Source organism: Tympanuchus pallidicinctus, unplaced genomic scaffold (assembly GCF_026119805.1).
Source record: "Tympanuchus pallidicinctus isolate F22 unplaced genomic scaffold, pur_lepc_1.0 scaffold16, whole genome shotgun sequence".
NCBI lineage: Eukaryota > Metazoa > Chordata > Aves > Galliformes > Phasianidae > Tympanuchus > Tympanuchus pallidicinctus.
Window position 1 is genome coordinate 33,571,293 of NW_026294679.1, and position 26,515 is coordinate 33,597,807.

The 26,515-nt window shown below is 40.5% G+C and overlaps 1 protein-coding gene across 3 annotated transcripts in view; it reads right to left on the minus strand.

Annotated features, from left to right (window-relative positions):
- Nucleotides 1–26,515, minus strand: part of PRKG1 (protein kinase cGMP-dependent 1) — a 400,374-nt gene that overhangs the window by 8,148 nt on the left and 365,711 nt on the right. For all 3 annotated transcript variants that reach the window (XM_052677567.1, XM_052677566.1, XM_052677568.1), the window contains exons 10-16: nt 22,903–22,999; nt 9,219–9,358; nt 5,031–5,120; nt 3,431–3,572; nt 1,143–1,306; nt 180–302; nt 20–82 (exon numbers count right to left, since the gene is read on the minus strand). In XM_052677567.1, coding sequence (XP_052533527.1) covers nt 20–82; nt 180–302; nt 1,143–1,306; nt 3,431–3,572; nt 5,031–5,120; nt 9,219–9,358; nt 22,903–22,999 — 819 coding nt within the window. The remainder of the gene's footprint in view (nt 1–19; nt 83–179; nt 303–1,142; nt 1,307–3,430; nt 3,573–5,030; nt 5,121–9,218; nt 9,359–22,902; nt 23,000–26,515) is intronic.

The window sequence follows — 26,515 nt, forward strand, 5'->3', positions numbered from 1 at the left end:
TGGCTGGGAATTCACTTACTTGTGCTTTTGGATATCTTTCACTCCATTTTTCAAGTTCCCTAATCTTTCTGATGGATTGTCCCTATAAAATAAATAACAAGTTAGGTTACTTTCTTAATCCTTCCAACAACTCATTTCTTTACAAATAAGAGAAAAGTTATTATATTTCATGCATTTACCTGCATAGTTTTTTAATTAAATTAGCAGCATTTTTGGCAATCTTCTTTGGAAATTCAATCATATCAATTCCCCTTAATATTATGTTATAGGTCTTCATAGGGTCTGGGCCTGAGAAAGGGGGACTTCAGACGGAAAAGAAAAAAAAAAAGATTAAAAATTTGTCTTTAGAACAGCACTGAAGCTTGATTAAAGAAGGAAACGGACAAACAAAAAACAAACACCAAGCAAAACCCAGTATCCTACTGTGGAACTGTGAACTGAGGAAAGTTAGACGTCAACTAGCAATGGATTATGACAATTCCACATCCAAGAGGCTCTGCTATAGCCTGGATTGAAGTGATGCTGGCTGAAAGGAAGTACCAAAGAGTAAAGTCATATTTCCTTGAGCAATATATGCCAAATGTCTTGTCTCCAAGATAGCCTGTGTCCCAGCAGCCTAAGGAACAAGGAGCCAAGATGTGCTTGCTGCCTTATTTTCTATTTCATGTTGTGACATGCTTTCACTGTGTATTAATTAGGCTTCCAACGGTTTAATAGAAAAGGGACAAGTTCAGTGAAGAAGAGCAGTAAGTAGATAAAAGTGGATGCTAGAGTTTGCTTGCTTTGGGCTGCTACCATATACATGCTTTTTCTCTCCATTGTTGAATTATATACCTTTTCCCCATCATGTTCAGCTCATTTTCATTTTACAGGAGCTCATAACAAAAATTAGGGTAGAATACAGTATCATTTCACACATATTTCCTAAAACGCCCGCTCATATGTTGCCTTCTGAGAGATCTGCATGGATACTGACTTAAAAAGAAAAATTCATCAGAAGGTTCAGCAGCACAACACTGAAGTTTCACTGTGCCATTGTAGCATGCGCCTGCTCTGAATCTTTCCTGTCATCTAATCAGGGTGACAATAGCAGAAATATTTGGATCCTTCTTCAGCAGCTAGGCCATCTCTGATGCCCATACCTGCCAGTCAGGAGTTCATACATTAGGATTCCCAGTGACCAGTAGTCTGCTGAAATATCGTGACCTTTGTTCAGGATGATCTCGGGGGCTACGTACTCTGGAGTTCCACAAAAAGTCCATGTTTTCTTTCCAAATCCTATTTTCTTTGCAAAGCCAAAATCAACCTGCAAATGTAGGAGAATAGCATCAGAGCTGAGCAAGAGGAGGAATTTCAGCCATGTGCTCGGTTTCTCTTGAAGTGAAGCACAGCAGAAGGAAGATTTCCTTGTGGGAGTATTATTGCAACCAAAACACTGCGGGCTGTTCAAGAACCAGACAACTGCACTGACCTTTTTGATGATTTACCCTTCATTATGCCAAGAGAAGATCCTTGTGAGGGAAGAAGAACAAATGACAATGCTGAGCACTTCTTGGAGCTGTAACTCACATAAGCTTGGGTTGACTTTTTTTTTTTTTTTTTTTTTTTTTGAAAGTCCCTGTGCAAAGAACTGTTTTGGCTAAATACTTTCTGAAATTTCCAGTGAAAAGTTCAGGTTTCTCTTCTCATCAAAGAGTGGTGTAGTAAAATCAACTCATCTGAAAACACTGCAGTGCACTGGTGGACTCAGCTTACAACCTATAGCACAGCATAGCATGCTACAGGCAATCACGTAAAATGAGATTACGTAGGGAACCAAAGCCATCCTTTGGGGCCTGAGCTGAACTCAGGTTAATAGGCTTAGTGTATTATTATAGCTCTGCCCTCCCCTGCCCTGGTAATGTGCTTGCCCAGAGCTGTGGTCTGTAGCACACTCTGCTGTCCCTTGATGGCTGAAATGCTCCTACATCTTCCTGCACTTGCATCCTAAATTGCCATCCTAAACAGTGACAATCCCACAAGAACCAGGATCAGTCATGCTGCAGGATCCGAGAGACTTCCCTGCTTATCATGGATGCAACCAAGAAGATGAAAATGTCTAAGGAGCTAAGAGACGGTGATGGGACTAGCAGTTCCTGGGCTAGATCCTCCCGGGGTGGAGAAAAGGACAGTCTGGTACCTAACCCACCTCACGAGAACCCTCGTTGGAATGCTGCAGAGGACAAACTCTGCTGTCACTCGTAAAGCTGAGGGTCACAGTGACACATGCTGGCTGCTACTGGGCCATAAAGGCCCACAGTGGTGATGGTCTGACTTACTGCTCCCTGGGAGCACAAGTCCAAGTTTCCAAAGGCAGGGAAGAGACTTCAGCCTAAGAGGCAGAGATGTTGCCCCACTGAGACCCTCAGGAAGGGCATCAGCTCCTCTGGGACGCAGATTTTTTAGGGCTGCATCCTTCACTGATAGCTTCCCAAGGGTCCTGATCTTCCCTAGCTAGAAAGGGGGTTTCCAAAAAACCTGTGATGCAGCACATTTTACTAAGGGAATCAAAGAATCATAGAATGGCCTGGGTTGAAAAGGACCACAATGATAATTTATTTTCAACCCTTTGCTATGTGCAGGGTTGCCAATCACCAAACCAGGCTGCCCAGAGCCACATCCAGCCTGGCCTTGAATACCTCCAGCGATGGAGCATCCACAGCCTCCTTGGGCAACCTATTCCAGTGCCTCACCACCCTCTCTGTGAAAGTCTGTTATCTCCTCTCCCCTCTCTGTAGCCTGCAGAAGTTATCATGTTTTTAAAAATAAAGACAAAACAAATTACAACCTGCTTTCTCAAGTAAGAAGTCTGATGATAGACCATTTTGTGCCACAACAAGGCTATGGTTAAAATCTGCGTTAAGGACGACTTTTTTGTTTGTTTACACAAAGGAACTCACCCAGAAACAACAGCTTGCAAAATATTTTTCACTTGACACCTATAAAGCTCACAAATACAAGCCCACATTTTTTAGCTTTTCAGTAGCTCAAAAATAGCTGGATGGATTTCTTCTGTTTCTCTTCTCTAAGCATTTCCACTTCAGGATTGCTGCCCTGAATTTCAAGCTGAATTCTGGCTACAGAGCCAGAAGTAGTGTTCTCCAGCTCAGTCTCAGCTTCAGTCTGCAGGAGGTTGGGAAAACATCCCAGTGATGTCATCAGTGATGACATGCTGGCCCTGACTGTAACTCAGAATCTACTGGCGGCCCCTTAAGGAACTGGACAGTGGGCTGGGTGGACTCTTCTTCTGATCCCTTATGTCTAATTCTATGTTCTTTACCCACAATACTAGTTGTGTAACACTAGAAAAAAGTCAGGAATTATTTCAGGAAGTCATTTCTTTTTTCTTTTTTTTTTTTCTTTTCCAAAACTAGACATTGAAGGCACTCACCAGTTTGGCATAACCTCGATGATCCAGAATGAGGTTTTCTGGCTTGAGGTCCCTATAAATGATTCCTTTGGAATGCAAATAGGCAAAAGCTTCAACTACACACGCCGTGTAAAATCTGGTTGTTGAATCCTCAAACGAACCTCTATGTAAAACAAGAAAGGGAAAGACAATAAAGAGATTTGTACATGCAAGACTGAGCTGTTAAAATATGTCCTTATCAATGCCATTGTAGTGAAGTCAGGGCTAGATTCTTGCAAGGAGTGAGCTACTCTACCTGTAATTAATCTATTTTTATACTACCTATAGCTGAACTCACCTTTAAAATTTATTTTTCTGAACAGCCTAAAACCATACAGTAGGCCAGCCCAACCTCTTCATTTACCAGACTTCATCCTGCTGCTGAAATATCTACACAGGTCATAAGAATCACTTAGTAAATGGAAAGTGACTGCTATACTGACTTTTACACATCAATTTATATGCACATCATATCAAACATTTGAATTTAAAATGTTTTCTTTTACATTTTGTAAAAAATTAAATTTACAGATAAATATCTTATAGGCAAAAGGTTATTTCTGGATAATAATCTTGACTCTTGGGTGAGAAAAGGATTTTGAGCTATGGAAATCAAGAGCTCCCATAATAATATTCCTGACTGAGACAAAAGACAGAAAAAACACAGTTGTTGGTAAGTGTTAATCATAAATTCAACATAAGGTGCATTCTCAGATGCTGGTTTCAGTACAGTTTGCAAGGAGTTTTCAGAAGCACAACACATTCCATTGCCTGCCTTGAGCTGGTGGCTGAACTCAAAGGCAGCTCTAAGCTAGATGGCAGCAGAACCACAATTTATAGCTGAGAGAATTCAAGGTGGAATTACCAGGCTCTGACAAAGATGAAGAATACATTCCAGCACTTGCTAACTTTGCAGAGTAGCTCATTTTAATGGTCCAGAGATGGTGTTAGGAAAAGGAAAGAGTTATAAAAATTCATTATGGATAATTAATTAAAAGGAATTTTATATTTGCTTTCTCATCAATCTTTACAATGCATTTCCTTTGCTTTTCAAATGTAACTAAACTGTGTTCCAATTAAATTCTACCACATGGCCGCATGTGATTTGTGCCCGCAGTGCTGTCATGTACCACACATTCTGCACAGCCACCTCCCTCTTCCCTCCACACACACACATCCAAACCAGAACTCCACAAGCTCAAATCCTCTGGGGGCAGGAAATACCAGCACCACATTTGCTTGTGCACTGCAACATGGTATTTTGTTACATGCTTTCAGACATTCCATGGCACTTTTGTGTCCCAACCCCATGGTGCACAGCTATAGCTTCAATATATGATCTTAGCTCCCATGCTGGTGACTACCTAAATCAGTTCCAAGTGTATTCTCAGTAGTAACTGGATTCCCTTTGACTCTAGTTAACTGCATAGGAGAACATCATTTCTTCACTTTCTGGGGGACGTAAATTAAACCCAGAATGGTAAGACCCAGGTTTTGCCCATGAAGGATAAAGGCTCCTGGTTATCTAAAGGCATATTAAAAAATGTTCCACTTGTCATAACAACAATTGCTTAAAACTCACCTGTCCCTGAGAATTGTCCAGAGCTCTCCACCTAGACAGGCTTCCATCAACATGTACAGGTACTTGCTGTCCTTGAACGTCCTGTAGAGCCTATGGGGAACAAGAAAATAATAGAAAATTCACAATAAAAGTCAAACACCAATCATTCCCACTTCTCACAGACCATGTGCTTCATGTCAGGAAGCACATGAATGAGGGGGATCTTACAGAGCTGCTGCTGTACTTAGGGAGGTCAGTTCAGTCCTCATCAGTCCTTTGCATCATGAGGGAAATAATTCAGCAGAGAAGGATGAGCGTTTGAATGAAGTATATTGCAGCAAAAGGAGAGGTCATCATTGTTCTGAGTACTAAATCAAGTCTGACATTTCTAATGGCATAACCTGACACTTGGCTTTCCAGATTCTCTTGAAAGTTTCCCTACCACTTTAGTTATGTCTATGTAATCTTTTTCTTCACGCTACAGCTACAGCTGTAGATCTGCTGTCTTTAACCATTTCAAGGAAGTGCTGTCTGACTTTTCATTTCAGACCTTAAAACCACTGAGCTGATCAACTAAACAGAACTGCTGAGTTTTAGGTATCTAAAAGAGCTCTTTCTCTTCCTCCCATGGACTCAATGTGGAGGAAAACTTGCCTAAAGACACATTCATAAACCCATCGTCCTTCTCAACTGTCATCCAAAGCATACAGCGAAATCTCAGCTCTATGTTTAATGTGATGGTTTAAACAACACAACTAGAAAACTGTGGAAATGAGTACAATGTGGCATTCCTTGTCAGCTGCTTTATTAAATTTTAATATCAAACTAGTTCTTCCCCCCGGAGCTCTGAGGTTAGCAGCAGTATCTCAAAGACCTGCAGGAGGACAGGAGAAGAAGGAGAAAAGGCTTTGGCAGGGGAGGGGAATCTATCAGATCTTTTAAGTTAGTGATAAATACAGTTAAACATTTTGTAATGGGTCTATGTGATAATCCAGAGGTTAAAAAAACAATTAAGAAAGTGATGTAGGCCAGGCTTTGGGTATGTGCTGATTAGGACAGGGTCTAATGCTGCTGCCTGGATCAATCCTAATCTGCCTTGCCTTCATGTGCATTAGTGGTTACAGGAAAAAAAAGGCAAATCACTGAATGCACTCAGTGCTTATCTAGTTGTGAAATATTCTGTACCTAAAATATACTATTTGTGGCCCAAAGAAAATTTAATGGAAGAAAACTGAACCTGTGTTTCAGAGATTCTTTTACTGTGATATTACCCGTGTTGACACCTAGAACCTAAAACCCCAGGTTCTGTCTGGTATCTGTTCTGTTCCAGAAATGCTGAAACAAACTAGCTGACCATTCCATGCAATTTACGGATTACGAATAACTAAATATTTTAGATAGTTTGTTAGTTTAAAAGCCACTGAAATAAGGCACTACTTTCTCTAGCTAAGGCAACTCTACAGAAAAACTACTTTCCAGAAAACATTAAGGGCATCAAATCTGGCCAATCAAATGTTGTTTACTGACTTTGATAGGAGCACGAAGTTTACACATGGAATGTACAATGTGAAGGAGGAAACCACAGTACTTCAGCAGATCAAGCAGTCGGATGTCTGAGATGTCACAATACTGGAACTCATTCCTTTATTCATTTTCTTACTCATCTAAATATTTGTAGAACTCCTGCAGGCATCTGTGGCTTAACACTTCACCAAATCCACACAGTGTTTTGTTCTGTAAAGGGGCTTTACCCCCTCACCAAATCCACACACTGTGTTTTGGTCTGTAAAGCTCTCAGTTTCAGTATCAGTAAGTTTTATTGAGGGCTGTTTGGCCTCTTCTGCCATCTTGCCTGGTTTAATGCATTTAAATCACTTTAATAAAATACTTTTCCAAGACTTTTCACAAACAGCTTAATGACGAAATAGGAAAATATTATTTCAGTAATGTTGTCTTCCTCATCCTGATATCCCAGTGACTGTGTCCTTGTTTCAAGATCATTTCAAATCCACCTTTCACCCAACATCTCAAAACACAATTAGTCTACCAAAATGGTACATTTTTTTGCAGTACCCAGAAAAAAAATTAGCTCAGCTACAGGCCTGGCCCAAAAAAGGGTATAAACAAGCTATGAATAAATTTAGGACACAAACTAGGAGACAATAACAAATCCCTTTGGAGCTGCAAGCAATGGGGAAAAGGAGAGTTTGATAAATCAGTGAAGATTTTCTAGTTTCCAGCCTATGCAGTAAGTTGGGCTTTATGGCTTAAGTCCCATGCCAGTGCAGGATTTCCAAGGGGTATTAAAAGCATCTAGAAGAGGCTTATTACTATAAAGAACAGGAATTAGTGCACGATATGGAAAGAAAAGAGTAGACTGAGTTTGGGGGCACTGCCTTCATCTGAATCGCCTGCTTTGTGAGTGGTGTTTCACAGTCATTTTACGTCTGTGCAAGTAAAATTATATAAAGTATACCATATCAATATATATATAGTGATGTTATAGGTTCAGACTGGCACAAGAGACACATATGAATGAATGACGGGACACAGCAGCAGCAGGTAACTGAAGTTGGAAGAATGTTGGGAAGGCTGCATAATGCTAAAAGCTGGGTTTTGATTTGATTGAAACTGCGAGGCCATGAAACAGAGGAAAAGGTTGTTCTTTCACCCTGCCTTCTTGTAACCTTTTCCCTTTTTGGGCTTAGTTTGGAACAGGAAAAAATTTGGTATTATTCATTGCATCACTGTTTCTCAGCACTCTGCCCTAGACCTGTGGCTACTGCATCCTTTTTCTCCACTTGCCTATTGAAAGAGTAAAAAAAGAAGTGAGAATGAAGAAACTCTGGTGTATTTATCTTATTAGCCATGAACATAGTGGCTCTATCAGCAAATGTCTGTAGGCTCAGCCTTTTATTTAGGAACGGGTATTTTGGTAATGGTGTCAAGATATCCCTCCAGTCTGCTGCCTGTGTGTTTCACCTCCCTTTACATCGACATACTAAGCCAGCTCAGCTTCAGAAAATAGATCTATTTGCTGAAATAGCCTGCAAGGTATATTTGGCTCTAGCCTAGGTAACGGGAACGTGTTTGTGAATCGAATGTTACAGTGTGAAGGAAACTGCAGCTGGGTACGATGTCAGCGTGCAGTTGTCACCAATGAATCACACATAGGTGAAGCTTGGGCTTCTGGGGAATCCCAGGGATCAGGCAGGCTTTTAGCCAATGCTTGCAGCAGTTCTGCATGTGTAGGAAATACCCCCTTAGCAGCTGATGGGTGGCCGGCTCTGCCACACACTTGCCCTTGCAGTCTGTCACAGGGTCTGGTTTCCATCCTGAGTTAGTATGCCTCTCTGGAGCTCTTTTTGGGAGAGGGATCTATCTCCTCCAGCAAAAGTCAAAGGCCTCAGGCATCCTGAAGCATCCTTGGATTAAACAAGACGTCTTCCTGTTAGATAGCACCAGTTTAGGGAGATGCGTTACTTCGTAAGAGGTTCTGACCACCCAGGGTTCTGATCCTGACCTAAAACATAAGAAACTGTCTCTGCTTCCTGATTACAGATAGTCATAATCTTAAAGCATCAGAATACTCAGCTGCTAGAGTAAAAGCAAATAAAAATGACTGGCACCTGTTTTTATTCACTGAAGAATTGCATTTGTTTAAGTTTTCAGGAGGCATATGATTTTAGCACATTTTACTCATGATGAGTCAATGGATCCTGAATTGAAGCTAATGAGCTAGTATACCCTAAAGAGAAGTACAGCTATTTATTCACATGACAGCGCAGAATCTCCAAACATTAAACCCTGCTTTCCAGCTTCCTTTTTGTGCCATGAAAATTGAGAATGAAGAGGAAAATGCTTATTGAGCAGGGCAAACCCTGAGTTGCGGTGTTTATGCTTACACAGAGCATCACACACTGCCAGCAGCAAACTCTGCCCATGCTCTGTGCTGCTGGTGGGTTTGCTCCAGAAGCCACACAGCCATATCAGCAAGAGCCCATGCAAACCAGTTAAGGCACAGGTTTAGTTTAGGTTTGGGAGGAAGTTCCCCATTCCCTATGAGCCTGGACCTTATTCTATGAACTGCATTCGTAGTCACTAGCAGGAAGCTAGGGCTGAAATGTCCTTTTAATGGTGCATAGGTTACTCCTATGGGATTTGATCAGCTTCTGTGGCTGTGCTCCAGCATGGACAGATGGACAGTACCTCACAATGAAGTCTGAGTGCGCGCTCTGCATGATCTGCTTCTCCGAGCGGATGTGCTCCTGCTGCCTTGTGTCCACTATGTGACGTTTCTTCAGGATTTTCATCGCAAACGTCTTCGTCTCTTCACTTTTCAACTGGACCTTGGGTAAAGAAGGCAAATACACTGGTTAGAAGCAGGGTCCTAAGCTAGCTGCATGGGCCCACCACCCTACCTTCAGAAAAGTTTAAAACCAAATTTCCTCCTTGGAAAGCACCATGTAGTTGAACAAGAGCTTGGCTGTAAAGCCAGATTTCTCAAACCACTGCTACTCAACCCAGGTAATGCTGATTGCTACGAGGGTATGCTGTTAAGTTGAAAGACCATTTCCAAAACTCATTGTTGAAGGGAAAACACAACTATCAGCATTACTCTCCAGTCAAAAGATGTTTCTAGCTAATGTACAGCTTTCATGAAGTCTTCTAAAAGTAGTAACACATGCACTGCCTCTGATTGGGAAAGGCAGTCCTTGGATGTTTTTAAAAGATGAGTAGAGCTGGCTTTATAACTGCACTGCTTTGTCACATCTTTACTTTTAACCTTAAGCCTCAGCCACTTATTTTTAGCCCAAATTCCAGAGATGAGGCTGAAGGGAAGCTGTTTGCTTGTTTACCAGTGTTACCCTGGTAACTTCTGAGTCTCAAGACGTTCCCAGCTCTGAGCAACAGGTAGGAATCCCCGAAAGAATGACAACTGAGTCATCCTTTCCATTCTGGACATCTCCTCTTGTCGCTGAATCATAGAATATCTCAAGTTGGCAGAAACCTCCAAGGACTATCAAGTTCAGTTCTGGGCTCCACACAGCACCATCCTAACCCTACGTCTGAGAGCAGCGCTCCAGCACTCCCTGAGCTCCGGCACTCAGGGCTGCGCCCACTACCCTGCACAGCCCATTCCATGCCCACCGCCCTCTGATGCAGACCCTTTCTGTAACCCCCAGCTGCCCCTGCCTCTCCACACTAGCAAACAAGAGAGAATCTCATTACTGGCCTATGAAGCCTCTTAGTTAGCTCACATCACCACCACAGACCTTGTTACTGCCCGCTAGAAACGAAGCTGCACAACTTCACGACATGTAGTTTGCATGACACAGTTTAGGACTGCAGAATTGAATCGAGTCAGGAAAGAAGACGGAATGAACTTCCTGATGTCTCACAGCTTTCCCAGAACACCTGTGGACATCTCAATTTTTGCAGCTTTGCTACTGCACTCAGAAAAGCACCCTGCTCTTGCAGGATCTGACTGGCAGGTCTGTATTCGCTGCTCTAGGCACAATACTGGTGTGCTCAAGTATGCATGTTAATAAGTATGTATGTGCATACATATGCACGTATTTATCCATTTTAAAACCACTCGGGGTTTCTGTCCTCAGATTTGTGAAGATTCATTTTCCCTGAAGCCACAAGTATTTTCAGTCCCATTTAAAACTTGTTTTTCCAAAGGCATAATTCTGCATTTCACACAGAGACTCAGACTCATTATCTTTGCATGAAGTCTGTGATCACCATTTAATCGTCATGGAGACAGGGTACCAAGGCCTAAACAATCCACATAAAATAAAGAAAAACATTTTCCTTCATCTCTGAGGTTGTTTACTGAGTTCTCTGGTTATTTATTGAAGTGATGCTGTACAATGATGCTCTGCTGTACAACGATGCATTTTGACCAGAGGTCAAAGCAGAATGAAATTCTGCATTTACTGCAGACTGAAGATGACAAAAATGGTTTTGGTTTGGGGTGTAGGCTTTTTCTTAGTTTCTTTCATTTTGAATAAATGGCATATGAACTTCAGTACAACTGTTTGAATAAAGTTATTTGACATTGATCTAAATCAAAGCAGGATGTTTGATAGAAGTAGGAAGATTAGTGAGGTGACACAGAAAGAAATGATAATGAAGTAAGGAACAACTTATGCTGACTGCAATTTATCAAATCTTGCAAAAAAAAAATATCCGTTTTTATTATGATCAAAAATGTATTTCTGGAAAAACCCTTCTTGCTTTTGATGGCAGTTTTGATTGCTGGACTTCCCTTCAGATTCACCCACCCAATGAAGTGAATCAAATGCCAACAAAATTATTTCAAGCAAGAGACCATGCAAATTCATATCATGTGTTACAGATCAGATCTGTTTTCTTTTAGCACCTATTTTTCACAGTTAGGTTGTCCAGGGACAAGCAATAAGTGAACACGATAGCCAATAAAGTAGCTCTGCTAGCAGATTTGAACACTTCTCAGGCAATCTGAACAGGAAGCACTGTTAATAAAATTATATTTAGCACTTCTAAACTTACTCAGAACACAAATCCCTAGTTCTCTAATGTTAATCTTTATTAGACGTCAGTGTTAAAAATAAATGTGACAACCGAGTGGAGTCTCAGATCGCTGCATTCCAAAATTATAGAACAAAGGGTAGGATGAACAAATCCCGATTTGTCCATTTCTGCTGTATCATTTCAATACCATAGGTTTTGACTGCTATTTCTTCCTTAAAAAAAAAAAAAGAAATAATAAAAAAAAAATCCTGTTTTTTCAGGATGCTTGTATATGTCCAAAAGAAGTACAGGGAAAGAAATTACTATAGGGAAGCAAAAGGCAGCATTTGTATTCAGTATTTATAATGTCATCATTGCCATAAATGTTTAAATATAGAATAAACGTGCAACCACAATTAGCTAATACAAGACTCTGACCTTTTGCCACAGGAGAATTGGATAAATTTTCCATTGCTACTCATGATGTGCTTGATAATGCAGAGGATTTACAAGAGTTTGAGAGCATGGGGGGATTAATCTGCATTAAATGTGCTGATGCACTGAAACATTCCACTGAGGTACTCAATCTAAGGCTTAAATTTTGGATCATCTTTTTCCTATGTATTTCTCTGAGCTCATTGTCCACATGGACAACGAATCCTGCAGACTTCTCCTTCTTCAACACGTCTTATTCTCCCCCTTGGTTTGGGGTTTCTGCTGCTACTGCTGAATGTGAAAACTGTGATGATGTCTTTGCAGTGTAAAGCTGGTGATCTCCACGTCATTTTTATTATTCCAATAAACAGTAAAATTTAATATTAAGCTCCTGATAGTTTATAGAAAAAAAACAAAAAACAAAAAACAAAAAACAAAAAACAACATGTGTCTAACCTTAATCTCATTTCAAAAGTAGAAAAAAAATCCAGAAGCTACCTGGATTTTTTACTTCAAAAGAGAAGATTCATGTTGAGATGCTGAGAACGGGCTAAGAACACCCTGTCCTTCAAATGTAATAAAAAATGATTGCACATGAAGCCACAAAACCACAAAGATTTTGTCTCCCATCTCAGAAGGAGCTAGATATGCCAGGCAGGAAGCTCAGCCTTCCAAACAAACCCACCACAAGAATCTCCTAAATGCTTAAGAGAAGAGGAAAAGCATGCAGTTTTCCAAGGCCGGCAGCTTGCAGAGGAGCCATTTTTGCTACACACCAGGGAGATCAGCGCTGACACAACTTGAAGAAACATCTTAAATATCAAAGGCCCCAGGACTATTGATTTGGTGGAGACCTGCTGGAGCCTTCAGTTTCAATCATTCTTTGTTGAAATGGTTGACACAGAGTAATCATCAGCCTCTATCTTTATCTGCTTTTTTTGCAAGCAGAAAGAATTTCTGCCCCCTTCTCTCAGGTTTTCACTCCACTTCTCACTCTGTCTTTGAATACTCATTGCCTTTTCACCAGTGCAAAATTCTCCAGAATGATCTCTCTGGGAGATGCAATGCAGTAAATGGTTAGGGCACTGTTTGCCAGTGTAAAGGTCCACATTCACTGATAAAATTGAAGTTGTCTGTTTTACTGAAACGGTGGGGGGGAAAAAAAAAAAAAAAAAAAAAAGAAGCAAGCTGAACAGCAAACCTCTATCCTATTTGGTGCAAAAATCCCCAGAATACTGAATGCTTGTAAACCTGCAGGTGCTACTGAGGTCCCAGTGGGACTCCCGTATGGTGAATCTGTGTGACATCTTGCCCTGTGTTAGAAATGAATCTCTGGAGGGAGACATAAACCTTTTCATTTGTTGAATGGGAATATATTACCTCTTCAAAAGACAAGAAAATTCAATAAAGAGCATGGTTAAATAAAGCCAAACGCCACGATGAAGAAGTGATGTACAAATCTAGAGACAGGAGAGGAAAATTGATTGGAACAGGTCATTTTGTAGGATTCTTATGCAGGAAATGATCTGCATCTCAGTGACAAAAATAACAGCAGAAATCTTGTCTATAACTAAATGAGTCCAGTTTTGAAGCAAAATATAATAAAAAAGACATAGTTGTTTTTATTTTGCATACATAGATATTTTGCCTATATGTATAAGATAAATACATGCATAGATATTTTGCAATATATCTGGCCCAAGTGTTGCAGTGATGGGATAGATGGGATATCACAGTCAGATTTGGAGCCACAGAATGGCTGCACTATTCTGTAGGTACTAACTGGGAAGGCTACATGGGAACAATCAGACCCCTGCCTTTTATTATATAATCATAGAAAGGCTCGAGTTGGAAGGGACCTCAAAGTCCATCCACTTCCAATCCCCTGCAATTCCCATTGAGCCATTGCCTCCCCTCTCTTCTTTGCTATGATTCAAGCATGATGCCCGTGCCCAAGTCAGCAGGCACTTTTTGGCAGCCTGAGTCATCAGAATGAGGCGACCCAAACAGATGGGTCACATACATTCAAAGAAATTCCCTGAAGAGGATCTGAAGTCAAGTCAAGGAAATGGTCTTCATTTTGCTGCTAATAATTTCAAGTCACAGGACTACATTTAAGTTTTCAGCAGTGAAAAACATGGTGTTTAGGTAATGGTGTTTAGGTAAAGAAACTTGAAAAAGTCCCTTATGAAGTGCGGTGAAGATGTGTTGGTAGAGAGTTGAGCAGAAGCGGAATGCTGCAAGGATGGGAAAAGAAGCAAGCACGGGTGAGGAGAGAACAGGAAGAGAAAAGAAGTGGAGAAAGAGATGGAGAAAGAGAAGGAAAAAAATCAGGACAACAGAAGAGATCCAGTCTCCCTTCCTTATTTCTAAAGGGCTTCTCCTGGGCTTTCTGGGCTTGCATAGAAATACTGGAACCACTCCAAAAATGTTGTTTTACTTTATGATGTACAAACGTCTGCAACTCCTGAAATGCAGTGCATTCAAGGCCTGATTTGTTACCATAGCTATAATTCACTTACAAATTAATATGGTTTTACCTTAGTGCCTTTTTAAGCTTTTTGGGAAAATTGGATACAAAATCTAAGGCTGAAAGAAAGAGCAAATGCATGAATCTGAGTGTTCCTTATCCTTCCTCTTTCTGTTTCTTTCTCCCTCATCATAAGTTCATCTCTCTCTCCATATGTTTATTTATAATAAATTATATATGTATGTGCATTATATAAAATAACAGTGTTAGCAATTTCTGTGCAACTTCAGTGAGAACTTTTCAGATAAAATATAAGCTGACCTTTACACTTTGATAAATATTCACCAGATAGTTGAACAATCCCCAAAAGAAGGTTCTACTCTCAATGAGGATGAGTGAAATACTTCAGCCTTGTCATATTCCAGACGTAGACTGAGAATGTACTATTGTGACTACCCTGTCTTCTATTCCTGTATGATCTCCTTGGAGGAGTAGACCATAAAGAATCTCTCGAATTCCCCTTTATTGCAGATGTTGTGCCTCTGGGTTGCAGTTCTTACTTGGCTGTGGGTTTTCCAAGACGCCCTACGACTGCGCATTTTCCCTACAGAGCTGCTACAGATGTGGTCCTCTGTGATACTCTTGTCCAGACACTTAAAGCCATGAAAGACATGAAAGAACAACAGACTCATGTACATGAAAGCGGGCCTGAACACACTTAATCCTTCCTTCATTTTTGCAGCTAAAATTAAAGTCACAGTGAAAAATCCCCAGATTCTAACAGACAGAATGGATGTATTTGAACATGGACTTTTTCAGTTTCTGGACACTAGGATCACAAAAACTTTGCTCATAAGCTTCAGAGTGTTCTGCTAATCCTCAGGGCAGCTAGCCTGGCTCCTAGCTAAATGAGAACATACAGTGAGCAGAGTTTTTCTGAGTAAAAATTTATTTTACTCTGGAGATGTGGCTTTTCCTGAATGCTCAGCAACAGTGATTCTTTAGGAGCTGGCCACAGCCTTTTCTTGAAATCTTCTACACACCACTCACAGTCAAGTTCTTGTTGCTGCCGTCTGCTGCTCAACACCCCCTGTGGGCACAGTGATACCTTGATACCAACAAAGATGGTACTTAGGAACTTTCCCATAGGACTTTTGATAGTTGCAGCGTGTGAGCAATATTTGGGAGGAATGTAGAAGTCAGTGCTACCATGAAATGTGAGTATCTTTGTGTCACAGCTTGGGAGCTGAAGTGCAAATGCTTTTGCTTGCTAGGCATGTACATGGTCCTTTATTTTCCAGATAGATGCATCTGAACCAACAAAAATAGCAGCAGCTGTTGCTGAGTGCAGCACTTGGGCTGTACATAGGCTAAGGAGAAGGCAAACTGAGATCCCCTAATACCAACAGCTGAGCTGCTGCACCAACCAAGTGGACGCTCTTCCCCTTAGCAGAAGAGTACAGCCTGTTTTAAGTATTAAATATGTTTATGTTCTCTCCGGATGAAACAGACTTCCTCATAATAATACTCGTTGCCTTACACCTTGCTTTTATTTTTTATTTCTTGTTGATAGGGAACTGGGGAAATATCTTGTGCATATTTATGCTTCAAAGTATTTCAGATGTCTCCATTAAGAAGATACTTTGCGCATCTCCTTTAGGCAGGATTTAGCTGCTCTCCTGACCTAAGGCCTAGAGAGAAACCGTAGCATGCATCACCAAATCATAACAAGCATGCTACCCTGTGCTTCTTCTTATATCCTTCCCATCTCGTGCATCATGTCATACGACAAATTTTTGGTTAGCTCCATGCTCACAGCTGTTGGAAGAAGAGGTGGGATAAGTTCACCGGCTCTAAAAACAGCAATGTGTTTTTTGGGGTCCATGTGTGAACAGCCACAGTGATTGCACTGGATAAGACCAGAGACTTAAACAAATGATCTCAAGATAAAAAAAAAAATCAAAAAGTGTGAAAAATAAGTTTTAGGGATACACCAAATTTTGAAGGCTGAATCAAGAATGAATTATAAACAGGCAGCAGAGTGGAAACTGTCCATGCTGGTGTCCTCATTTGCTTTGAAAACATCTCGATTCAACTACTTGGTAAATCACTACCACATCCCACCACACAGCACAGTCTGAGTGCTATGGGACTCCTTGGGAAAACAAATTGCAGAATTATACTCTATGAGTACACATAAGTAAACACAAAATCTGTAACTCTAAGTTTTGATCCCTGTACGGAAAATTGCTATTCAGTGCTTGACAACATGTACAATTAAATTTTTTATAAGCAAGGACATTGGGAAACAGATTAAAATCGGTGCCTTTCTCTAAACTCCAGAGGTAAATATTATTTTTCAAAAATGTCTAGAAGGAAAAGGCTGAAAACCTGTGAGGAATGTAAACTGTTTCATGCATAAAATCATTTCAATAAAAAGTAAATATCAGAAGAAGGGTTGTATAGCTAAAATGTGTTAAATCTAATGGAAGCATTCACTACTGTGGTTTCTGGAAAAGACCTAAAGCCTCCAATGCTGTGCATGATTTTGGCCACACTCCTGAGTTTGGCTTTGTCTGCAAAATGGCACCTATTTCTGTGTCTTACTCCTATCTTCAGCCTGAGCCCAGGCCTTCAACTTAACAGCTCGAAACCTCTTGAGGACCCTGATGCTGTTTGATGGGCAAAAATAGCACCTCATTTTTCCTGCCCTTGTCAGCATCCATTCTATTAACAGACAAGCTCCAAGAATACAAAATCATAGAATGGCTTGGGTTGGAAGGGACCTCAAAGATCATCTGGTTCCAACCTCCCTGCTGCGGGCACTGAAACATATTTCAATCTACAAAGCAACACTTGCTCAGCTTTATTCGAATCCATAAAGAATTAAAAATTAAGGTAAAAATAAAGAAAAACAGAATATTTGCTGTCTTCTACTCCCATCTGCGAGTATCATGTAAAGGTTTCAAATTAATGCTTTGCACATAGTCAAGAAGAATTGGCGAAATCTTCAAAGGCAGCATTTTTCTCAGCTCCACAATTTCATTGTCATCTGAATGTGGGATTTGCTCAGATGCATGATCTTCAAATCCTTCACTAAAACATCAATTTTCTCACCTTGACTGCACTCAAAATATCCAATCTTTCAAAAGGAAGGATGCCAAAGGATTTTTAACAATTAAAAAATTAATATTTCAAGGATCTCAAAGAGAAGACTGATCTCCATAATGAGAAGCTTCATAATAAGCTAGAATGAAACGACAACTACAGAATTGGAAATTTCCACTAATAAATGTCTGAATTATGCATCTGTCACACTATTGGAAGACAATTATAGGATATTTTTCCTTGTCATCCAATTAATTCACTAAAGCTTTTGTTTACAAAAAAAGCTAGAGGCTATAATAAATTTGATTGCACTGCATCATCTGTGGCTAGATTTTTCTTAAAACATAAATAAAAATGAAAAATGCCATGCTATCCATTTAAGAAAGGTCTCACATGCTACCAGTGAAATTTGGCAGAAATCAAAGCTTGTTTGTGCTGCATATATCTTTATCAATTTCTACTATAAAGGAATTTAGTTTTTAGTGTCCATCATTAAGATGATATGATGTTCTGAGGAGGACTTCAAAGGCATCTGTCTAGTATACAGCACCATTAACTGCTTTCATTAATGTCCTGGATAATAAAATAAGGAGAATATTATTAGCTTTGCACATACTAAAGCCAAACCAGAGAGGACGGTAAGTGCTTTAGTGAAGAGCAAGGGAATTCAATTTAAATTTTACAAATCACAGTGATGGCTTGAAATAAAAGGGACACAATTCAGTCACAGCACGGGCATTTTGTTGCAGCTGTCTTGCTTGCCCTGACCATGGGAAGGCCCATGTTAGATAAAAGCACTTAATTTGGGGTACTTCTAAAAGAGAGGAAAACATCTGGGGAGTGAGTAAACATGATGACTGCTGCCCCAGAAAGCATGAATTACTGGTAAAACTCAAAAGAAGAACTTATTTTTCCTGAAGAAGAATATTTCAGTGATAACAGTCTTATGTGACAGTATTCATGTGATAGATCATCAAATGTATACAACCATACGGTAAGGAAAGAGAAGAAACTGCCTCCGAGTCTGCTTGAGATAAAAACAACTTAGGCTGGCTACAGCTGGGTGGTGTTAAATGGCAGGGAGGCTTTTCTTGCAGCAAGGAATGGGTAGGCACTGGGATAACTTGCTTTGGGAACCTAATTTCCTACAGACTTTCAATGTCATATTATTGGAGACTGGTTGGATGTGTTTGATTCTGCCACCGGGTTAGAGGTAATCTCTTTAGAGGTAATCCCTTCCTGCCTGAAATATGGGCTGGAAACGTCACTGACTTCTGCAACACCGCTCAACATTTGAATGTCTGTCAAGTCAGAGCTAAGTGTTGGGCTCATCCTCAATCTGCCAGTTTCCACCACTGCTTCCAGAATGCCCTGAGCCATGTGATTGGGTGTGGAAGGACCATACGATTTGTACAATTCTGTAATAACAGGAGCAATTTAAAATCTCCTTCCTCCATCTGAGGGATTGCTCAAAGCAATAACTGAGCACATCAATAGAAGCAAGACATGGCTGCAGGCCTGGGCTGATTCCTAGGCTACCTGTGCTCAAGCATCACCTACATAAACTGATTTCCGAGCAATAATTACTCTGATCCCGTACATTCAGACACCTTCATACATTTATTTCACAGCTGTCTAATATAATCTTGATTTAAATCCAAAACTCCTGATGTGGAACAGATGATTAGAAATATAAGGATTACATTAAAAGGAAATTAAAGAACAAAGACAAGAGCAATAAAGTCCAGGAGAGATGATTTATGAAGGCTGAGCACACCTGACCTACATCTCCATGCTCTGCAACATGGTGCTTGCCAGGACACAAACCTGAGACAATAAATTAATTCGTTACTATTGTGTGTTATTGAGGTGTCCAGATGTCAACATAGAAGATATTCAGCTGATACAGTGCTCAGGAGACGAGTAGCAAAAAATAGTGGATGCCCTCAGTTAATCCGTGCTATGAAAACCAAGGATCCCAGTCCTATTATTTCCCTTCTGTTGTGCTATGGATGGAAACGCAGGAGGGCTGCCCCAGGAATGTGGCACCAGGCAGCCCAGGCAAGGCTGTAGGCTCTCAAAGCTGCCTGAAGCTGTGGCAAAGTCCAGCTGCAGAGGAAGGTGCAGAACAAAATCTGTAAGGACAAGGCATGTTGTAGAGGCATCAGATAGCCATTAAAAATCCTAGCCAGCCACATACAGCAGCAATGCAAAGCTACACACAGCAGCAGTGCAAATGCAGAAAGTAAAATGACCTAGAAAAGGTTCCAGGAGATATGTGCTTACTAGGACTGGCCACCACAAGAGACCATAAGGATAAGCTTTCTATTAGAGGAATAAAATCAAGATGAAAAGATATTTCTGAGTGTCATCTCCACATAATTGAAAATTGCTTAAATAACACGCTGTCTGGCCTAGAAGACACGTACCAGCATATAAATTCACTGATGGGATGAACTCTAAAGACAGACAGCATACACAGTGGTGCCCAAAATACCAAAGCTTATTTACACAAACCACGCCTGAGCACTAAAACGCAGGCAAATGGGAGCACTGTTTGGCCCTGGCCAGCAAAGCAAAGCCCAGACATTCCAGCTTGCAGCCAGACACCACCAGCTTCAAGGCAATGCAGATACCCAGGGGTTTGCCTACAGCAGCCAAGGTGGAACTTCCCTAAAATGCACTTGGTTAATTCGATCAATTTTACTCTTGAAAAGTGCAAGAAATGGGAATGTTTCTCAGGAACAAGTTCCAGCAGTGCTGTGCACTAGTACACTTAGGGAATAAAAGAGTCAGGTCCTGCACTACATTTAGCATGAGTTCATTTATAGTCTTGAGCCATAAAGAATATTTTCTGTACACAAAGTGTACAAAATTGTACAAAGATGTACACTGTGAGAGGTGGCAATCCTAGGCTCAGTTTTGATGAAAATAATAGTTTCTTGCTTTGATAACATGATGACCTCACTTTCCAGTAGTCAGCACTGAAACAGTAATTTGGAAAGGCAATTAGTTTTTTAAAGCCAAGAGAGTATTAAAATAGCTTTTCTTGGTAATGAAGAAAAATAATGAAATCCAGAGCACTGAGTTAAGCTTTTCAATATTTTCATCCTTCTGTGTGTAATTCACTATTAATTAGGAACAGCTACAGTCTCTTTAGCAGAAGGATAGGACTGCTTAGTGATGTAATCCATCTTTTTTCCTGAGTAACCGAAATCTCACTAACTGTAATCTAAGGTTCTCTCTTCATGCTGTTACTCCTAGTGACTAAGTGTATGTTTTTATCACATCACTATAGGAGCAGTACGCACAGAAGCCCTTTGATTCTTTCACATCTCCCTCTTCCCCATCTCCTTTCTCTTGAATACTAAAACACCTTTCCCAAAGGAAAACTCTTCTATTTCTGTCCTCTCCTCCTGCATGTGGTAGGATCACAATGCAGGGAACAACTGTCACCACTCCACGTGAGCAACTTCAATGCTACCAACAAAGTGACAACAGGAGACCAATAAGGGGAGTGCTTTAAGCTGATGAGAAGGCTGGAGGCTCTGTCTGATTCACTGGTGTACTTATAATTTGCCCAGAAAATGACCTAATAGCATTCCCCTGCTTCTAAGAGCAAGGCCAAGAGATGGTTAACTCAACTTTAAAAACTCCTACAAAGGTGATGGGAATTTTTCTCCCATTTTCCCATCTTGTAGGTGGTGTTAGGGCTTCTTGGGGGCTTCTGATATTTGGAAATATCTGAAAATGTAAGTATTTCCACCAGATTCTGATTTGATAAGTTGAATTGACAACATGTTCATTATTACATTCATCTTATTTACTTTTTGTCAGCATCTTAGAGCTTACAAATTAATTCTGACTGTAGTCCAAGGTAGAGGACTCATGACCACCAATAACACAGTCCAGTTTTCACATCTGTGCGGCTTTAGGGTTCCTGGAGCAACCCCTCGTGATAACAACCTCACGCATCCTCCCCTGACGTACTCAAAGCTTGACAATACACCTCCAAAATAAAAGTTACAAGTGAAAATAAACCTAGCTAGCTCCTTCCCAAGCTGCAGAACAAGCCCCACAGCATCGGGTCCCTTGCTACAGGTTAAGTGGGGTTGAGAAGCTGATGGTGTTGCTAACTTAGGAAACAAATCTCCTGAGCTTTATGATGTGGAAGGGCCTTCAGGAGGAAGGTTCAGAGCAACCTGAATTAAACTCCTGTTCTGAAGTGGCCTCGGCAGCAGATGACTACAGAAGGAGCAGGGAAAGGGCATGAGCTCTGGTCATTGCCTTCCAAAAAACAGTTGTTAATATTTAATCAACAAACACAGAATAAAGGAAAAAGGGAGAAATCAAAGCTCTCACTGATGTCCTCTCTTCTGCATTGTTTTACATAAAATCAAATAGGAAAAGTTAGAAATTAATCACACAGAAGACTGAGTTGGACTTTTAACATAGAATTTACCCATCACATCAGGAGTAATTACCAAAACACTTATTTTGCAGGTTTTCCAGATCTCAGCATTAAGGGCATAACATTAAAAAGTGCTTCAGGCTCCCATACAATTGCAGAGCAAGGATTTCCAGTGAATTTTGTAATGGTAGCAATAACTGCTCACTTTTCTGCCTCTAACTTACAGGAGATCCTAACACACGGTACTGGCATTCAGTATCAGAAACTCCTCCTTGGTTAGCACGCTGACGTAAACTAAGCTCCTTCTTTCTATAATAAATTTTTGTTTTTATGTTAGATTACAAGTAGGCACATAGCGGCTGCCTTTCTGGTCTCCTCTTGCTCAGACTTTGCTTTAATGAACTGGATAGATCTAAATCCAAGCAGAGCAAAAAAGCAAGCTCAGTTTTTGCCTTTCCACTAAAAGTCAGCAGAGAACATTTTTCTATGAGTTGTTATTACAGTTCAGATATTGAAGCTACAGCTTTTGTAGATCTACATCTAGACCTCAATTAGAAACTGCTCAGAGGAACATCAAACAATTATTTCAGTTTCGGCTATGTAAGATTTAAGGTTTGTCTTTGAATTTTAACATTGTATGACTTGTTAAATGTATGACTAGGTTCTTGTTAAATGGCAGTCAATGTCATAAACAGTTTTGCTTCAATGTATGACCACTTGGAGAGAAAAGTATCCCTCTCTCCTAAAATGAGCATATAGATTTTTCACAATTACTGCAGACTGTTTGTTCATTCAATTGTATCTACCCAGAAATATGATGCAGCATTCTTCAACCATTAGAAAACACAGAATCCTGTCACATACTTCTCTTCCAGGAATTCTGGTGTAATAATGAAGAGCAAAAAAAGCACTCATAACACAATACAGGTTCCAGACACACACAGTTCAGAGAAGAAAAGGTTACCTACCAGTTCAACTCGTCCGAAACCTCCGACTCCAAGGGTGTCAATGATGTTGAAATCAGACAGTTTCAGGTTGGCGAAGAAGGCAGCTTCGGCTTCATATCTGGATTTTTTTATGCGAAAAAATGGAAATTTCTTAGAGGTGCAAACATGAGTACTGCGCAATACTGTACCCGCATGGCAAGAGTGGGGAACAGTCTTTACCTGCTTTATTTCCATCTTATCTCTTAGAGTTTGATTCACGCTCATCATTTCACTGATCCCAATTAGAGCATAACTCCAATTTGCACGGTTTGCAAAGTGCGAGAAGCAAACGTACCTACTGCATGCCTACAATGCACATATCTGGTATTGTAATTCAGCTCCAGCTACCCAAGAAACACTACATTTTGACATTTTCTATTGATCTTCTGGCAAAAAGAAGGTTGGCTTTTTTTTTTTTTTTTTGAGTATTTTTGGAAGAAAAGTCTCTTGTACGAGTTTCTCTTATCCACAGGCCGGCAGTACTTTCTATAAATGTTTATTGAAAGTGGCAAGATCATTAAGGTCCCTGGAGAGAAATCACAGCCAGGTTTTATGAAATCAGATCCGATAAGCTGAGGGCTGGTGTGCAAATGCCTGAAATGAATGACTTCAGTCACATATTAACATTCCTACAAGGATATCTTCACTTCTTTTCCTCCTATAAGCTCAACTTGGAGTAGAAATTCCAGCCCAGAGGTCCCAAAATCCAGATGCTCTCTCTTTAGCTCATGTGCAACGGGCTCGTAACTGAAGTTCACGAAGTTCTTAACTAGGGAAGCATGCAAATGCAACACATGCAAGCCTGCCAAAATAAGCTTCCCATGACTATCCTCATGAATATGATTCCTCAAAAATAGCTCCTTGTCAAGGTTTGTGGTATTTTTAGAAAAGCTCGGAAGGGAAATGAATGATCCACCCACTCCATAAAGTTTGACATTCAGCTGCCGGAGGAGTCCCCGGGCATGTACAACCTTTGGTTTATCAGTGACACAGACTTGTATGGGAAAAGAGCACTGATGGTATCATGAAGAGAGGCATGGAAGGTGGAAAGGGGCTTACAAATTCAGCTTTCAGTGTTTGTCTTTAGCATATTATCTTGCAATTAACAAACAGGTCGTAATCCACTGTTTCAGCCAAACGCTTCATTTGAGCATGGTAAACGCCAGAGCAAAGATAAAATATCATAGGGTTAGCCATGAGCTACCTGTCTTTTTAATGTATTTGATCCATCATGCCTGCCTCTGATCTAATTCAGTAATGGGATGGCATTGATTTGCAGACTAAACTCCCTTCTAAACAACTTCTTTATTCTATTTACATCTGAAGTGGCACTGGGGGAGAAAGTGGTAAACACATTTGTGGTAAAAGAGAAGAATGAAGAGAGGTGTCACAGAAGGTGAGAGATCACACAGAAAAGCCTGAAAAACAATGCAATAAAGCACAGTTTTATCCTGGGGGGTGGGGTACTGTCAACAAACTAGATAAGCTCTGCTTTATTATTTATACTGTCACCAGATCCCCTCAGTGACCTTGCTTCTGTGACCACAGCAGCCTGACCGCATCTGATTTTGGAAAGTAATCAGCTCCCAGCCCGCTATGAACTTGGGATAACCTTGAGTGCCATGGCTGCTTATTGATCACTTCACTCTGATCATCAGGTGTGCGTGCGTGTTAAACCCAGAGCTGAATGAAGCACTGCTGAGTGAAAGACACATTGGTACGTTCCCTTTTAAATCACAAAAGACATCATTTTAGGGGTGGCAGTGCAATGAGATCGGATCTAATTTTCATGATGAATGTACAGATAGTGTATGAGTATCTTTTGCTTTCCTGACCAGTTAAATACTTCTAATGATTTATAATTGCTAGAAAGATGAAATCTCAGCTTGGAAAATTTCCATTCAACAGCAGAACAACTGAGGCAAAACTACTTGTCCAAAAAGCAGTGCTAAATTTGCTCAAGGCTTGGGATGCTAGAGGAAAGCATCCTGCTCAGGGAGGCAGGGAACCAGCGATCCCCTCTTCTCTGCTGGGCAAGCCGTGAGGATTGCTCAATGCTGAGCAAGGAGAAGACGGCACATGCAAAACAGCAGCATATCAGAAGGGCTAGGGTCTCCAAATACAGGAAGGAAGGAGGAAAATTATCCTGAGTAATGGCTATATGAAGATGATGCACAACACACATCATGTGAATTATAGGACAAAAGTAGGTGAAATGTGCCCCTGTACTGGCAGGGCAAGCAGGATGCTAGCTCCAGTCCCTGCAAGTTTCACCAGTTCCTCTGGAAATGCCAAGGCAATGAAGCCTACAAAACAAATTGGACGCAGTTTTCTAGGCGTCTTGGAAACAAAAGAAATTCAAAAAATACACCGTGAAAAAAAAAGTGTGAAATCAAGCTTGCAAGCCCTTCACACGCTTACTAATGGCAGTCACAGCTGAATTCTGTTTTATCCCCAGCAACAAAGGTCAAAGTCCCCTTTCAAATCAAACTCCTAGAGACTAATAAACCAGACTGACATACTTCAGTCATGGAAAGCTTAGGAGTAAATCTCTTCAGTCCCTTAAATAATTTGTTTCCAAGTTTGAATATCCTCAAGTCATTAAGTAAGTGACACAGCAGAGCATAATCCACATCCTAAAACTTAGAATATGTGTTCAACTGTCATATTTCAACTTTGTTCATTTGAACACATCACTCTCCAAACAAAAACTACCAGGGCTTTGAGGCATGCCCTTTATAAAAATCTAGGAAAATATATAAGGGATATCTTAATTTTAACCTACACTGGGAGAGCAGTGCAAAGAAATACAGAAATTCCCCCAAAATATTGGTGTGTCTATAGGAATATGCTCAGATCTGCTACATTCAGAGGATGTTTGGCATATTCCCTGGGAACATAATAGAGGTAGGATGAAAATGGCAGAGAAGGTCTGACCACACCTGCAAGCCAATAGGGAAATAACACAGCATTTTGTGGGAAAAATATCTGTGTGTCAGGTAAGGGCATATTCACTCTGGGCACTGCTTTGCAGATGCCATGTCTCTTCCCATCTGGTACTCAGAAGTCTAATGAGCAAGGCTCATTCTAAATATTCTAAATAATCAGCCACATAAAGGTAATTCGAAATTTGCCAGAGAGAAAAAAAAAATGTTTTTTTGATCTCTGGATGAGTTGGTGATGGAAAACATTCCTAATTTAAATTCCTACATTAATTGCACACATACACACAAAAACACACAAAAAAAAACAGATATGGAGAACTTGCCAAAACAGAGCATGATCCAAATAGCGAGGAATAACAAAAAATCTGTGTTTCACAGTATCTTTGCCAAGTGCCTGCTCTCCTTTAGTAAAGAGCATTTAAAATTAAGGCTGTGATTTTCGGAAGAGCAAGGTATCAGCTCCCACTCTTAATGGGGCTCTTCTGTGTAACATAACAGTGTTTTGTAACCTACTCTATGGAACTAGTCTGACCAAGGCTCCAGTTTGCTCCTGCAGTTAACAGGAGAAGTATCTTTCCCACTGGGAATTGAGAACAGCTGAGAGGAGGAAGTGATCACAGTGAGGTCACATGTGAGCATCATGCTAAGTC